The 17,651-nt window shown below is 41.7% G+C and overlaps 1 protein-coding gene across 2 annotated transcripts in view; it reads right to left on the bottom strand.

Moving 5' to 3' along the window:
• Positions 1 to 17,651, bottom strand: part of CASP10 (caspase 10) — a 153,704-nt gene that overhangs the window by 65,958 nt on the left and 70,095 nt on the right. For both annotated transcript variants that reach the window (XM_073633255.1, XM_073633256.1), the window contains exons 4-5: positions 14,395 to 14,530; positions 12,256 to 12,320 (exon numbers count right to left, since the gene is read on the bottom strand). In XM_073633255.1, the coding sequence (XP_073489356.1) occupies positions 12,256 to 12,320; positions 14,395 to 14,530 (201 nt within the window). The remainder of the gene's footprint in view (positions 1 to 12,255; positions 12,321 to 14,394; positions 14,531 to 17,651) is intronic.

The following is a 17,651-nucleotide window of genomic DNA, read 5'->3' as shown; positions in this document are numbered from 1 at the left end:
AGCTCTGGCTCTGGCCAGAGCTATGTTTAGGGTCGTTGTCCTGCTGGAAGGTGAACCTCCGCCCCAGTCTCAAGTCTTTTGCAGACTTTAACAGGTTGTCTTCTACGATTGCCCTGTATTTGGCTCCATCCATCTTCCTATCAAATCTAACCAGCTTCCCTGTCCCTGCTAAAGAAAAGCATCTCCAAAACATGATGCTGCCACCACCATGTTTCACAGTGGGGATCATGAGTTCAGGGTGATATGCATTGTTAGTTTTCTGCCACACATGGTGTTTTACTTTTAGGCCAAAAAGTTCTGTTTTAGTCTCATCTGACCAGAGCACATGGCTTCCCCCACATGGCTTCTCGCAAACTGAAAATGGTACTGCTTTTTTCAACAATGGCTTTCTTTTTGCCACTCTCCTATAAAGGCCAGATTTGTGGAGTGCACGACTAATAGTTGTCCTGTGGACAGATTCTCCTACCTGAGCCGTGGATCTCTGCAACTCCTCCAGAGTTACCATGGGCCTCTTGGCTGCTTCTCTGATCAATGCTCTCCTTGCCCACCCTTGTAAGTTTAGGTCAGTGGTTCTCAACTCCTGTCCTCAGGGCCCACCAACAGGCCAGGTTTGCAAGATAGCTGAAATACATCACAGGTGATATCACTTGCTGCTCAGTGATTGCAGTATTCTAGTCTGCAACTCCCCAAGGTAATACTTAAAATCTGGCCTGTTGGTGGGTCCCGAGGACTGGATTTGAGAACCACTGGTTTAGGTGGACGGCCATGTCTTGGTAGGTTTGCAGTTGTGCCATACTCTTTCCACTTTCTGGTGATGGATTGAACAGTGCTCTGTGAGATGTTCAAAGCTTGGGATATTTCTTTTAACCTAACCCTGCTTTAAACTTCTCCACAACTTTATCCCTGACCTGTCTGGTGTGTTCCTTGGCCTTTATGATGTATTTTGTTCACTAAGGTTCTATAACAAACCTCTGAGGGCTTCGCAGAACAGCTGTATTTATACTGAGATTAAATTACACACTGGTGCACTCTATTTACTAATTAGGTGACTTCTGAATTGGTTCCACTAGATTTTAGTTAGGGGTATCAGAGTAAAGGGAGCTGAATGCAAATGCACGCCACACTTTACAGATATTTATTTGTAAAAAAATTTGAAAACCATTTATCATTTTCCTTCCACTTCACAATTATGTGCCAGTTTCTGCTGGCCAATCACATGAAATCCCAATAACATTTATTTTATGTTTTTGGTTGTGACATGACAAAATGGAAAATTTCAAGAGGTATGAATAGTTTTTCAAGGCACTGTAAACTGTAAATGTATTGCAGTTTACCAATCCCGAAACAGTTACATCAAAAGTTTGTCATGAATAATACACATCACATCACATGGTTAATGAACATTCCTAGAGGGCAGTTTATTCGCCTTCGGCGTAACTGCTTTCTGGATAGCGACTATTTTTCACAAGCCAACATTATGGCAGAAAAATTTGTACAGAAGGGTTACACTAAGTCACATATCATGGATGAACTATCAAGAGTTGGATCTCTTGATAGATCTACTTTAGTAGCAGACTCAAACAGGAATAAGAATGTGATCCAGGATGATTCAAAATATAGGATAATCCTTGATTATAACATTCAGTATAAAAAAATAGAAAAAATCATTTTAAAACATTGGGAAATTAAAAAAAAAGATAATATCTTAGGACCTACCCTTCCAGTTCGCCCGAAATTCATTTATAGACGTCCACCCACCTTACGAGACTTATTAGCCCCTGGTGTGGTGGACCCTCCTGTGATTAAAGAAAACCGTATCTTTAATTTCATGTCCGGTTTTTATGCGTGCGGAAAATGTCCAGCATGCAGGCAATGCAAATTTAATAACAAGAGAAAGAAGGATTTTTCTGTTAGCGCTACTGGTAAAACTGTCAAATGTAATTACATGTGACACTGTAGGTGTAGTATACATGCTGCAGTGTGAATGCGGTCTCCAGTATGTGGGGCGGACCTCGAGACCAATGGCAGTCCGCATTTCTCAGCATGTAAATAATATTAAACGAGGTCTTAAGACTCATTTTGTTTCCAAACATTTTAGATTATGTCACAACAGGGACCCTAAAAAATTGTTATTTTGGGGTATAGAAAAGGTCACAAAACACTGGAGGGGTGGTAATTTTATTAGGCAACTTAGCCAGAGAGAATCCTTCTGGATCCACGAAACCAGAGTATCGGTCCCTAGAGGACTAAACGTTGAGTTTGATCTCAACTGTTTCATCTCTAATAAATGATTGACCGTACTCTGGGTATGAAAATATTGACCATTTCCTAGCCTCATTTGTTGCCTCTTGAGTGATTTCTTTTCTTTTTAGCTGTGATTGGGATTATGCACGTATTTATACGTTGGTTTTATGCAGCTGTTAATTACTTCTAAGTTTCTGGATAATTGTGAGAGATGGCCGCGGGTGCCTATTTTATTTGCATTTAAAATGACCTATAGGGTTTTAAAACATTGGTCGATTACATAGATTGTCTAATCTTGGGGACCTACGTTTATTATTTTATCTAGTTTTTTCCTTACTTTTCATTTTTTAATTATCAGCTATGTCCTGGGTTGATGTCCCCATTTAGATTTTTAAATGATTCCTTGCTTCAGTTTCCGCATCCGTTTTTTTGACACTCCCTTTGGACATCTAGCGAGTATATCTATCTCTCCAGGTGATAGGCTTGCCCCGCCCTCACTGACGAAGTCCTTGTGGATGTAACGCCGCGTACGGGGGCGGGGCTTCACGGCCGACGTCACCCGCTGCCATCTCATGCCGACAGCTGTTCGGACGCGAACAGACTGTCTCTATTGAACGAGAATCTTCTTGTTAATTGCTGCGCCGTTGAGCGCTTCTATTTATTAATTTTAAATTGAATAAACTTTGGAAGTATTTTATACGGATCGCTCTTAGAGTCTTTCCCTTTTTTTGGGGGGACTGCTGCTGTCCATCCTGCATCTAAGGTACAGATCTTCCCAGGATATCGGATGATCGTTCCCTGCAGACGAGATCCACAGTTTATTTACTGACCCCCTGTAATTAAGGGGTCCACCCTGTCTGGTAAGCGCACTCTCATGATTTTACTTACCACATCTGTTGCGATATGAAAAGTGATAGGCCTGTATATACCAAGAGGAATTGAACTACAGTTCTGATCATATGGACCTTCATATAATATACATTTAATAGTTCTGACCATATGGACTTTCATATAATATACATTTATGAGTTTCTTTTTGCACTGCACTTATTTGTTTTATGATTGTCATAAATAATAACTGTCACAGTTGCTTGTGCTTTTAAACAAACTGTCAAGCCATCAAATGGATGGTGCCATAACTGATCGCATGATTTTCAACTCCCTGGAAACTGCAGCTCAAGTCATATGCTAGCCATACACCAGCCATACATCAAAAAATAGTTTGAATGCATTTTCGAAAAACAAACACAGGGTCGTAGGAGCAAACTATATTGCCATCATATAATGACCGAATTTTGAACAATAAATCGTTCAATGGACATAAATGAATCAGTTTCTTGTTTGTTTTTTGCTTCTGTGTCACATATGCACAGTACCAACAGTTCAATTTTTAAAGGGCGAGAAACACATTAACCTTTCAATTTATTGTCTGTTTGGCAGAATTTTTCCAAACTTTTCCTTCAATTTTTTGGTTCAAAAATGTCACAACCGATTTTGATTTGTGCCCATTAACTGGACAAAAAATTAATGAACTGTCCAAATTACATTTTTTCAAAAGATTTTTCATCAGTGTATGGGCACAATAAGATGGCAGCTTACTCGGTAGTAAAGGAAAGGAGGGTTTATTTCTGCATTGTGTTAGCTGTTATTTATTATTTCTGATTTTTTTTTCTTTCCTTTATTATTACCTGGTGATCTGGGCTTAGTCTGCTATCTTTCAGTTTTTTTAACAGACCAAGCTGTCCAACAAAAGTGGCATTTAAAGGGTTGAACCCGGTTTAACACTGACAGGCGTGCTTACAATGGTGAGATGTTATTAATTTATCTAAAACCATTATCCCAAAAGGAAAAAAAAACCTGCTTCTGTAACTGTATAAAGAGTGTTAGTTGGGCTTTAATTTTGGTTGTAAAGGCTGACATTTTTTTTTACCTTCCTAGCCCCACCACCACCACCACAGCAGCCCCCACTAATGCTTACCCGAGCCCAGTCTCAATCCAGCAATGAGCCGAGGCTCTCCCGGGACATTCTCTACATTTTTTATATGCATAGGTGTCATTAATGTTGTCACCACAGGGGGGCACTGTGGACAGCACAACAAGATACAATATGCCACGTCCTATTGTTTAGAGGATTTAGGGTTTACTAAAGAATGGATTTTCCTGGCACCAACATGGCAGTATACATATTATATAGCTCCGTCCCTATATCCACCCACAGGACCTGTTTAGTTCTATAAAAGTCTGACTGAGAGCTACCTCCCCCATTCTCCTTTTTTGTCCTCAAAGATCAACACCTACAGACAGTTACACTCAGGATAAGCTCTTACCTGCCGACTATGTCGGGGTCCGTCTTGGTTCAAGTCTCTCCCAGGACGCAGTCCCACATCTTAGGCTGCTAAACGCACCAACAAGATGGGGAGCTCCTTCTGGTGGTCTTTGAGGCCGAGGTGTTCTCTAATCAGAGACAATATCCCTCTTGTGGCATTCCTGCTGTGGGGTCGGGATCCAGCAGCTGGGGCTGCATGATGTCTTCTCTCATACGGAACTCTTTCCATCCAGGTTATTCAACCAGGAGACTGGAGAATTTCATTGGACTTCCAGGATGCCTACCAGCATGTCCCGATCCTTCAGTCATACCAGCAGTTCCTCAGCTTTGCGTTTGGGGGCAGGCATTACCAGAGCCAGCTGGAGCCTACTCAGAATATGGGCTACCTAGGGGCCCAATTCATTACTCAGGTGGACAGTTTCTTTGCCATTTCAAAAAATCCCCAAAATCAGGCAGAAGTTCCAACAGGCATTGGCTGCACCAGTGATGTCAGCATCCCAGTGCATGAGTCTTCTCGGGATGATGGCTTCATGTATCCCGATGATCCCCTGGGCTCACTGGAAACTCAGAGTTTTCCAACAAGGCTTCCTGATGCAGTGGAAGAGAGTTCGTCTAGCCCAGCCAATTGGATTTGAGGCTCAGCCTAAGTTCGCTTAAGGTGCAAATTTAAGCCATCTCGGCTTTTACCCAAAGAAATGGGCAGCAAACCTGCTGGTGGAGCACTTCACGAGAGTGGTATTTAGACTACCGTAATTTTCCTTTCCTGGCGCTAATATATGACAGCATACGAACCCTCCCTCTGATCTTTGTGCTTTATACGGAGAATAGGGGAGGTAGCTCTCAGTCAGACTTTTATAGAGCTAAACAGGTCCTGTGGGTGGATATAGGGGCAGAGCTATATCATATGTATGCTGCCATGTATTGGCGTGTATTGGCTTCAGGAAAGGAAGATTACGGTAAGTATTTTATACAATTTTCCATTTTTTTAGGCATACTTAAAAGGATATCACAAAAATATTTTATTATGAAAAATTTGATAGACATGAACAGTTAGGTCCCTTTCACAAGGTCGGACCGTTCAGGTCCGCCTGTCAGTTTTGACGCGGACCTGAACGGGCGCTTCATGCTAGTCTATGGAGCAACGGATGTCAGCGGTGACGTGTCCGCTGACATCCAACCCGTGATCCGCTAAAAGCAGACGGATGCCTCTACGTTCAGATCCGTCACTGGTGGATCGGATCGGATGAGATTTGATGAAAATGGACATGCTGTCCGTTTTCGTCTGATCTCTCCATAGAAACCAGCTGCTCTCGACAAGCCCCTCCCCGCTCAGTGAGCAGAGAGGGACCTGTCATCCGCCGGCTCAGCGGAGATCAACGGAGAGGAAGCGGATCCGCCTCGTGAGAACGAGGCCTTATAAAAAAACATACATCTGTGAATGTGACGAAAAGAAGTTCTCAAACGTCCACCAGCTGTCCCGAGTCCTTGCTGGCTCAATAGACACAACTGGTCAGTCCTGAGTGTGGCAGTTATTCCAATACAATAACATGCAAAGGTAACCTGAATAGGTACAATCCTATAGTGGTTGATAATGGGTAACAGAAGCCAGCTCAGGAAATATCAGTTCTGTTTTCATAGGTACACAGGCGTGCTCGACTAGTTTCGCGCTAAATGTGCTTCTTCTGGAGCTAGATCAATCTGGTGAAAATGTAGGTAGAGCAGAGTAACTAAAAAGGGTATGATTATATACACAAACACATATAGACTTTTCTATTACAATTATCTCAAACTTTCAAAGGTATGATAAATATGAAGCAATATAGAGCAAATGGTACTTACACATAGTAAAACAACAATTTATTGGTGTTATCGAGGAAGAACGGCTAATTGGGCATGAACTCCGATGGAACCAACAGGTCATGCAGGGAGGATATGGGGGCACAATGCAAAAGCGGGCAAGCCCTGGATCTAGCAAACAAAAGTACAGATAGATATAATATACACAGTATCTCACAAAAGTGAGTACACCCCTGACATTTTTGTAAATATTTTATTATATCTTTTCATGTGATAACACTGAATAAATTACACTTTGCTACAAAGTAAAATAGTGAGTGTACAGCTTATATAACAGTGTGAATTTGCTGTTCCCTCAAAATAACTCAACACACAGCCATTAATGTCTAAACTGCTGGCAACAAAAGTGAGTACACCCCTAAGTGAAAATGTCCAAATTGTCAATATTTTGTGTGGCCACCATTATTTTCCAGCACTGCCTTAACCCTCTTGGGCATGGAGTTCACCAGAGCTTCACAGGTTGCCACTGGAGCCCTCTTCCACTCCTCCATGACAACATCACGGAGCTTATGGATGTTAGAGACCTTGCGCTCCTCCATCTTCTGTTTGAGGATGCCCCACAGATGTTTAATAGGGTTTAGGTCTGGAGACATGCTTGGCCAGTCCATCACCATTACCCTCAGTTTATTTAGGAAGGCAGTGGTCGTCTTGGAGATGTGTTTGGGGTTCTTATCATGTTGGAATACTGCCCTGCGGGCCAGTCTCCAGAGGGAGGGGATCATGCTCTACTTCAGTATGTCACAGTACATGTTAGCATTCATGGCTCCCTCAACGAACTGTAGCTCCCCAGTGTTGGCAGCCATCATACAGCCCCAGACCATGACACTCCCACCACCATGCTTGACTGTAGGCAAAACTCACTTGTCTTTGCACTCCTCACCTGGTTGCCGCCACACACGCTTGGCACCATCTGAACCAAATAAGTTTATCTCGGTCTCATCAGACCACAGGACATGGTTCCAGTAATCCATGTCCTTAGTCTGCTTGTCTTCAGGAAACTATTTGCAGGCTATTTTGTGCATCATCTTTAGAAGAGGCTTCCTTCTGGGATGACAGCCATGCAGACCAATTTGATGCAGTGTGCGGCGTATGGTCTGAGCACTGACAGGCTGACCCCCCCGCCCCTTTAACCTCTGCAGCAATGCTGGCAGCACACATACGTCTATTTCCTAAAGACAACCCCTGGATATGACGCTGAGCATGTTCACTCAACTTCTTTGGTCGACCATGGCGAGGCCTATTCTGAGTGGAACCTGTCCTGTTAAACCGCTGTATGGTCTTGGCCACCGTGCTGCAGCTCAGTTTCAGGGTCTTGGCAGTCTTCTTATAGCCTAGGCCATCTTTATGTACAGCATCAATTCTTTTTTTCAGATTCAGGTGCCATATTGAACTCCCAGTGACCAATATAAGAAAGTAAGAGCGATAACAGTAAATTTAACACAGCTTCTCCCCATTCACACCTGAGACCATGTAACACTAACGAGTCACATGACATCGGGGAGGGAGAGTGGCTAACTGGGCCCACTTTGGCCATTTTTACTTAGGGGTGTACTCACTTTTGTTGCCAGCGTGTGCTGAGACTTTTTGAGAGGACAGCAAATTTACACTGTTATACAAGCTGTACACTGACTACTTTTACATTGTACCAAACTGTCATTTCTTCAGTGTTGTTACATGAAAAGATACAAAAAAAATTTACAAAAATGTGAGGGGTGTACTCATTTTTGTGGTGAGATACTGTATAAAGAGGTGAGGGAGATAAAGGATGTTTAGGATGATTCAAAAGGAATAGCCAATTAAGCCATATATAGTAATTATGCATAGGGTAAGTATTCCTCAATCAGACAGTTAAGGTGGGTATTCATTCCCTTAAAACTCTGGTGTTATCAATCTGTGCATAAAGCAAAAAATGTAAATAAAACACTATTTGGGTAAATAAATTCCAGAGGAAAAAGGGGCATTACTCTGATAGGGTAGTGCTATGCTCCAGAAGTTCAAAACACTCACCTAGGTAGGTCATATGTTGGGGCATGTGAATCTGGTAAGTCTGTGGATAGGTGTTTTAAATATGCCATGCTAAAGTATAGAGGTTCAAATAAAGTATCGGAAAAAACTGGTAGACTAGGCCGCCAGAGGGCTCTGTGAAAGTATGCACAAAAAGAGCACATTACCACTTTAAACAACCAACAGTAGCTCAGCAGTGGAGGCTCTGAGGAAAGGGGTTCTCCCCCGAAATGCGTAATCCAGCGTTTGATCTACTTGACGTCAGGTCCTGGCTTGTTGGTGTTCAGAACCGCGAACCTGCTACATTGCCAATGCCTGATATCCATGCTCGTTTGTGAGTATGCACTTTGCTGTTTTATGCTCCAATAAAGTTTTACCAGTGGTAATGCACTAGGTCGGTGCGCCTTCCTTTTTTCTTTTTTTCTTCAGCTTATGAACACCCATTATTCTGAGGAGGGCTGCAAGATGGCAGATACTACTGTATGAAGTTGGTCACACCACATACTGAGGAACTAGACACCTGAGCGCAGGAGAGATTTCTATTGTGTTAAAATTTATCATACCTTTGAAAGTTTGGGATAATTGTAATAGGAAAGTCTATATGTGTTTGTGTATATAATCATACCCGTTTTAGTTACTCTGCTCTTCCTACATTTTCACTAGATTGATCTAGCTCCAGAAGAAGCGATTGATTTAGCCCAAAACTATTTGAGCACGCCTGTGTGCCTATGAAAACAGAACTGATATTTCCTGAGCTGGCTTCTGTTACCCATTATCAACCACTATAGGATTGTACCTATTCAGGTTACCTTTGCATGTTATTGTATTGGGGCAACTGCCACAACTCAGTACTTCTCCGCCCGACCAGTTTGAGCCCGCAAGCACTCTGGACAGCTGGCGGACCTTTGAGAATTTATTTTAGTCAGATTCACAGATGTATGTTTTTTATAACTGTTCATGTCTATCAAATATGTCATAATAAAATATGTTTGTGATATCCTTTTAAGTATGCCTAAAGTCCATTCTTTACTAAACCCTAAATCCTCTAAACTCTCATCTTTTTGGCTGAGACACAGCAGCTCCCACTGCTGTCAGTCACAGCCAGGGAGGAGGGAGCAGGGAGCAGGACTAAGACACATAGAGGCAGCTCGGGAGTGAGCACGCACAAGTGCCCCCAGAGCAAGCAGCTTGATCTGGGGGCAATCTGCAAGGGGGAGGGGCCAGCGGGGGACCGAGAAAAGGAGGATTGGGCCTGCAATAGTTTTGCACAGAGCAGATACGTATGATGTTTTTATTATTTTCAAGAAATAAAATTGAGGCTTTAGAACCATTGCAAGTCCATCTAAATGTGCTAGTGCATTTAACACCACCCTCTCCCTAGATTGACAGTGCTGCTGTCCAAGGGTGACTCTATTGATACTTCATTCAGAGTGGAGACAGGAAGTGTGTTAATGGCCATATCACCAGATGAAAATAAAGGGGGAAAAAAGCTAAGTGCAACCACTACATTTGACGATTGGTACAGTGTAATATATTACATTTTTGTTTTTCGATTTTATACTGCATTCACTGCAGCAAAATCAGGTCTCATGTATACATTTTAGAACTGGATAGACATAAATGCCAATGCTTTGACAGGGAAAATAGCTATCTTATATATATATATATATCTATATATATCTATATATAGATATCTATATATAGATATATATATATATCTATATATATATATATATATATATATATATATATATCTATATATATATATATATATATATATATATATATCTATATCTATATATCTATATATCTATATATCTATATATATATATATATATATATATATATATATATATATATATATACACCTTATCTATTAGATGTTTGCCTGCTAGAAGAGGGGCACACTTGTACATTATGGCAAAAGCCCACCCACCACAACAGACTTTATTTCTGCCTTAGTAAACCAACAGAATGTAAAATACGTTTGTGGCCCATGGGAATCACTTTAACCAAACTCTACAATGCCCGCCTGCACATCAGCCCTCACAGATATAGACAAAAAAGCTCACTCACAAAATAAGCCATTTTAGCCCTAACCTGTGTAGGGAAGTGTTCTTTTGTACACTGTCTGTGAGGTTGTTTACATCTATGCCTGGTACCTATCATAGAGTTCATATTGCAAATGGATTCTTCCTGTTAAGAGTTTTTTTTTTCTTCCCCTGCTTAAGGATCAGGAGACCCCTCAAGGCTATATATGTGGATGTCTTACAGGAAGTGAGGAGAGAGAGAGAGGCTAGCCATATACTCTGCAAGTCAGAAGGTGCTGGATGCTGATTTTGTGTTGTATCCAGGCTGAAAAGGGACAATAGCAAGAGTTACTGTACTGTGTAGCTCACTGTTTGTTATATTACTGTCACCGCTGTGTGAGAAATCAGAGATAGCTGTCAGAGGCTTCTCTGATTCACTGAAACTTTCTATTTGCATTTGGCAATATACTTGGGCTATTCTCAAGTGTATGAGAGCAAAGCTCATTTGATTATAACCGATCAAGTGACTGGTTTGTGTTGAAGTGTATATCCGCCACTTCATTATTTAAAGTAACATTGTCCCTTTTTGGTCTGGGGGGTTCCTAGCTAGTATTAGCCTAGGGAACAGTAAACAGCTCAGGGAAGCGACAGGATAGGCTTCTGACGGCCATTTAGATAGGTAGCGGTCCGGTAGCAATGATAGCCTATAGTCAGGTTAGGGATCAAGAGATAGGCTAGATAGGCCTGATTTGCCTTGCAGGTGGCACGTTTCAGACTTCTTTGCCATCGGTGTGTTCACCTGCACAAGCGTCCCCAGGAAGCTACCGCTCCACAGATGCGTCAGCGTTCATCCTCTCAAGCCAGGTTGTGTTACGCCGTGCAAGCCAGCTAATCAGGGGCCCCTGCAACCGAACTGTGTCACAGGGCCTAATTGGAGGTATTGCTGTTAAAAGCCTTTAGTTATATATCTGGAGATATATATATATATATATATATATATATATATATATATATATATATATATATATATATATATATATATATATATATATATATATATATATATATATATATATATATATATATACACATACTGTTCTTCTCAGACATATGTCCATTCTTCCTGTTAGTGCTTTGATTTTATGTAATGCCATCACTTTATCATATAGAAAGTTACACTAATCACCTGCTGGTATGTCTGCATATCTTTACTCTAGGAGCGTTTAGCACTTGAGTGTTAATGCATTTCCATGGCCATGACGCATTTACAAGTATCAAGCATTTTTTTTCTGCCAAAACAACGCTGCCAGAGGAAGATGGCATCTAGGTGACATAGCAAAATGTCCAGCGTGCCTGAGACCTAAAAAGTACATGAGATTTTTTGAGGCAGAATTGTGCAACTTTTGTCCCTACAGACTTCAATGGGTGCGCCTGAAAAATGCACATAGTGTGTGTTTTTCACATAATTTCTTGTCCCTCTTTCTCCTCGTAACTAGCTTTCCATCGGTTAAAACAAAAATGCTCAGGCCTGAAAAACGTTTATACAAATGTGCATAAATCACTCTTCAAAGACACTTGAACAAGCTCAAACTCCAGTGAGAACCTAGCCTTGTACCTTGCGGGATTGGCTAGCAAAGGAGCAATGCTATAGAACCAGGTAAGCGCTAACTTAGCAATCATGATGCTGGTGAGCTGCCAACAGTGTCAGGATTGCTATTGTGACATGACCCTCAGACTGATCTCAAGTCTGGTTTTCATGTCCATACGGATACTATGTATTGTTTTAAAAATTACCTGAATAGAAAATTGTGGCTCTGACAACTGGGTATTTTCTGTGGGTGCAGATGGCATCAGCGGTTCTTTAATGACAAAAACAATTGAATTATTACTGACATTTCTAAGTTTATTATTTTATTATGTTTTTCATATTACATTTTCAGTACTCAAACCACCTGAAATTTGAAAGAAGAGGTCTGGATTGGGAGAGTAATGTGCCAAGTCTACAAAAAGCTAGTTCAAAGCGCATAAAGGTCATCCTATTGCAGTCCCCACCCTGACTTACAGACAGACGTGTCGTAAGATGTGTAATGGGTTTGCTGGTTCCATACAAGTTATGCCGCGTACACACGAGTTGACTTTCCGGCAGCAAAGGTCTGACGGAACGATTCCGGTGGACATTCCGATCATGTGTGGGCGTCATCGGACCTTAATCGGACCTTTTCTGTCAAAAATTCTGACGGACCTAGAAATAGAACATGTTTCAAATCTTTCCGACGGACTCGATTCCTATCAAAAAAACGTTCGTCTGTATGCTAGTCCGACGGACCTAAAACGACGCAAGGGCAGCTACTGGCTATTGAACTTCCTTTTCTAGTCTGGTCATAGGTCATCACGTTCAAAAGGATCGGACTTTGGTGTGATCGTGTGTAGGCAAGTCCGTTTCGTCGGAACTCCGCTGAAAAGTCCTTCGAGGTTCAGTCCGACGAGAAGTCCGCTTGTGTGTACGCGGCATTAGACTACTGGAATAAAACAACACTGCCTGTCAAGCTTTTGAATTGGTTGCATTTAGTGGGCAGAGGAGATCATTTTTGCCACCCTGCGATGAAAAGCATTGTGGCCACGGCATGTGTACATGGGGGGGTATGCTGCCAAGCAGTTGGGGGTGGTAAAAGCGCAGCTCAACTGCATGTTTTTAACCCCCCAACTACATGCGTGAACATGGCCTTAGAGCAGTGATCTCCAGGCTATGGCCCTTTGCTTGCTTTTATGCAACCCTTGGGGGTACTATTCATCCCACTGATATGATGCACTATTCCTCCTAATGACACCAACAATGATGTATCATTCCTTCCACAGACACCAACAGTGGGGAACTATTCCTGCCAATGATGGTGCACTATTCCTCTTACCAACACCAATGATGGGGCACTATTCATCCCACTGACACCAATGATGGTGCTCTATTCCTCCCATTAACACCAATGATGGTGCTCTATTCCTCCCACTAACACCAATGATGGTGCTCTATTCCTGCCACTGACACTAGTGATGGAACACTATTTCTCCCACTGACACACACAATGGAGCACTATTCCTTCCACTGACACTAATGATGGGACATGATGACCACAGATGCTATGTATTTTTTTTTACTCCCACTGACCACCAAGCCTGAGACATTGTTTACTCCCATTGATGCTGGGACATTTTCTACTCTCTATTGGCACAGTCCGGCCCCCCTAAAGTCTAAAGGACAGTAAACCGTTTGGAGAACCATACCATATGCCCCGTACACACGGTTGGATTTTCCGCTGGAAAATGTGTGATAGGACCTTGTTGTCGGAAATTCCGACTGTGTGTAGGCTCCATCACACATTTTCCATCGGATTTTCCGACACACAAAGTTTGAGAGCTTGCTATAAAATTTTCCGACAACAAAATCCATCTGTCGGAATTTCCGATCGTGTGTACACAAATCCGACGCACAAAGTGCCACGCATGCTCAGAATAAATAAAGAGATGAAAGCTATTGGCTACTGCCCCGTTTATAGTCCCGACGTACGTGTTTTACGTCACCGCATTCAGAATGATCGGATTTTCCAACAACTTTGTGTGACCGTGTGTATGCAAGACAAGTTTGAGCCAACATCCGTCGGAAAAAATCCTAGGATTTTGTTGTCAGAATGTCCGATCAATGTCCGACCGTGTGTACGGGGCATTAGAGTGCTGAACTTTTTACACAGTACAATGGGCACACTTTTCCTAGTCTGCTTACTGCTTCATAAAAACAGAAAACACAGAGGTACTGCGATCTGCAAAATGCAAATGCTCCTATTTCACAATGTCATGAATGGCTACTTTATCAACAGCAACATGTATTTCAGTTAGATTTTTTTTTTGTACATTGGAAAGTAATATGCCAAGTCACCCTACCTTTGGATTCCTTATACTGGTTTATTTTTCTTAGAAGGTCCTGGGAAACATTGCGGAACACCTTCTCCAGAACTTCTAAATTATCCTCTGATATTACTTCAGTCTTATCCAGGTAGCATAAAATATCCAAAAAATTCTGAAAGATACCATGTTTATCAAAAACAATACAATCATTTTTGTACCAAAGCAAGGCATCGCAAGTATATAAACACTATCACCTACATTTCAATAAAGTACTGCACAAATAGGTGCTATGTAACCTTAGTGTAAAATCATGCAAAAATGTTCGTATGACAGAATACAACTTCAGAAGTAATGTCATGTGTTGAATAGTTTTGTATGTGTTCTTTCGTTTCTGACCATGCGTAATTTTGCTCTTACGATTTTTTTCGGATGAAAATGGTACTAGTTAAACGAAAATCAGACGTTGAGTTCATGTACGACAAACATTTTATAGTCTGCACATCCAGCTTTTGTGGGACGAAAAAGCGAAATTGGACGTCAAAAGCACTGTACTAATGATTTGAAAATTGGCAGATCGTTCGTCGGATTTTACTTCCGATTTTCGTATCGTGTGTACGGGCCTTGAAGCTGGATACACACTATCGAATTTTCTTTATATTTTTTTCCTTTAGATTTACGAAAACCATATAATATGGCGTCAAACCTAAACATTTTCAATTTGTATGCAATCAGGCAGGCCCTTGCACTACATAGTTGAAGGTAAATCTAAGGGAAATTGAACAACAAAAGTTGTATAGTGTGTATCCTGCATAAGCCCCTTTCACACAGACTTTTTGATCGGGTCCACCTGTCATTTTTTCAGGCAGACCTGATCGAAGCCTCTATTCACTCCTATGGAGCGGCGGATGTCAGCGGTGACATGTCCGCTGACACCTGCCGCTATCCGATTCGATCCTGTCCGTGAAATCCAGACGGAGGGAGGTCCTATTTTTCATCCGTCTGGATGATCAGATCAGATGGGATCGGATGAAAATGGACAGGCGGTCCGTTTTCATCCTAACTCCCCATAGAGGAGAGCGGGGCTCTGACAGTTCCGTATACTTAGTGAGCGGAGACGGACCTGTTATCTGCCTGCTCAGCGGGGATCGGCGGATCAATCCCCTGCTGAGCAAAGCGGAGTTTGCCAGGCGGATCGCCTGTGTGAAAGGACCCTAAGGGAGGGTTATAACGACTGTCAGATTTTTTTTCTCCATCTGTGTTCCATTGCAGAGATTTCCCTTCACTTCCTGTCCCATCTCCAAACAGGGAGTGAGAGGAAATCCCTGAAAAGTAAGGGATGTCCTCGGGGACCTCCGGGTCACCAGAACTAGTGTCCTCATTGGAAGATTTCCCCTCTATTACTTTTTTAGGGACAACCCAAAACTTGGGATTTTCTTTTGCTTTCACTTTCAATGATAATGGTAAACAGGATAAATAGAAAGGGTGAATCTCCCGAAAGGGGGCACAGGCAGCAATAAAGACTGACAGGTGTTCTAATCCCTCTCCACTCTTTCCAAACCTTAAAAAAAAAAAAGGTTTATCTTTAGTTATACTCTCATTTCTGTTTGTGTCCCTGCTGCAGAGATTATCATTGAAAGTGAAGGTGAAAGAAAATCCCCAATTTTGGGTTGTCACCAGAACAGAAAAAAAAGGAAAATATCCTAATGAGGACACTAGTTCCAGGGATTCCCTCACTTTGGGGATATTTCACTTCCTCTTTTGGCTATGGGATGGGAAGTGAAGGAAAATCTCCTCAATGGGACACAGATGGCAAAAAAAAACCTGAAAAAAGTTTTGTCTTTAGCTCTACTGGAACCTAATACACTTCAATGTAGCCAATTTAATTTCTGGGAAAGGAGCTGCACAGGAGATCCTATGGAGGTTTATAGAGGATTTTCTGCACAGATGAAACAAAGTGAATAACATTTCAACTGGAAGAGCTGAAAATTCCTGTAAGTGGTCCCCTCCTCCCCAACACCGGGGACCAGTCTCACAGAAGACAACCCCTCCTGTGGACTGGGGGTATGCAGCCTGTCACTTCAACTGCCACTCACATCTTTATTTGTATCTGTATTTATTTATTATGATTATGAGAAATTATTATTATTAAAACAAAATATATGTTTTTTAAATCTTTATTTCTATTTGTTTGGCTGATCACATGAGCCCTATTTAATATGATTAATAATATTGAAATGAGCTCATGTAATCTGCCAAACAGATAGGAATAAAGATTCGAAAAATATTTTTTTCAATAATAAAAAAATTCATATAATTTTTTTTCTAGAATAATAAAAGATTGAGCTCATGTGGTCAGCCAAACAGATATAAATATATATACAGCACATCCGGGAAGTATTCACAGTGCTTCACTTTTTCCACACTTTACTATGTTACAGCCTTATTCGAAAATGGAATAAATTCATTATTTTCCTCAAAACTCTAACACTGAAAATTGAGCTCAGGTGCATCCTGTTTCCACTGATCATCATATGAGATGTTTCTACAACTTGATTGAAGTCCACCTGTGGTAAATTCAGTTGATTGGACATGATTTGGAAAGGCACACACCTGTCTATATAAGGTCCCACAGTTAACAGTGTATGTCAGAGCACCAACTATGCCATGACGTCCAAGAAATTGTCTGTAGACTTCTGAGACAGGATTGTATCGAGGCAAAGATCTGGGGAAAGGTACAGAAACATTTCTGTAGCATTGAAGGTCCCAATGAGCACAGTGGCCTTCATCATCTGTAAATAGAAGAAGTTTGGAACCGCCAGGACTCTTCCTAGGGCGGGCCTTCGCTTATTCAGGGAGGTGACCAAGAATCTGATGGTCACTCTGATATTGCTCCAGCTTTTCTCTGTGGAGGTTCTTCCAGAAGAACCACCATCTCTGCAGAACTCCACCAAACAGGCCTGCTTGGTATAGTGGCCAGACAGAAGTCACTCCTCGGTAAAAGACACATAACAGACTGTCTGGAGTTTGCCAAAAGGCACCTGAAGGCCTCCCAGACCATGAGAAACAAAATACTCTGATCTATTGAAACAAAGATTGAATTCTTTGGCCTGAATGGAAAGCATCACGTCTGGAGGAAACCAGGCACCGCTCATCACCTGACCAATACCATCCGTACAGTGAAGCATGGTGGTGACAGCATCATACTGTTGGGATGTTTTTCAGCAGCAGGAATTGGGAGACTAGTCAGGATTGAGGGAAAGATGAATGCAACAATGTACAGAGACATCCTTAAT

Source organism: Aquarana catesbeiana, linkage group LG06 (assembly GCF_042186555.1).
Source record: "Aquarana catesbeiana isolate 2022-GZ linkage group LG06, ASM4218655v1, whole genome shotgun sequence".
Taxonomy (NCBI): domain Eukaryota; kingdom Metazoa; phylum Chordata; class Amphibia; order Anura; family Ranidae; genus Aquarana; species Aquarana catesbeiana.
The sequence above is the reverse complement of the archived record's forward strand: the minus strand, read 5'-3'. Positions and strand labels throughout refer to the sequence as shown.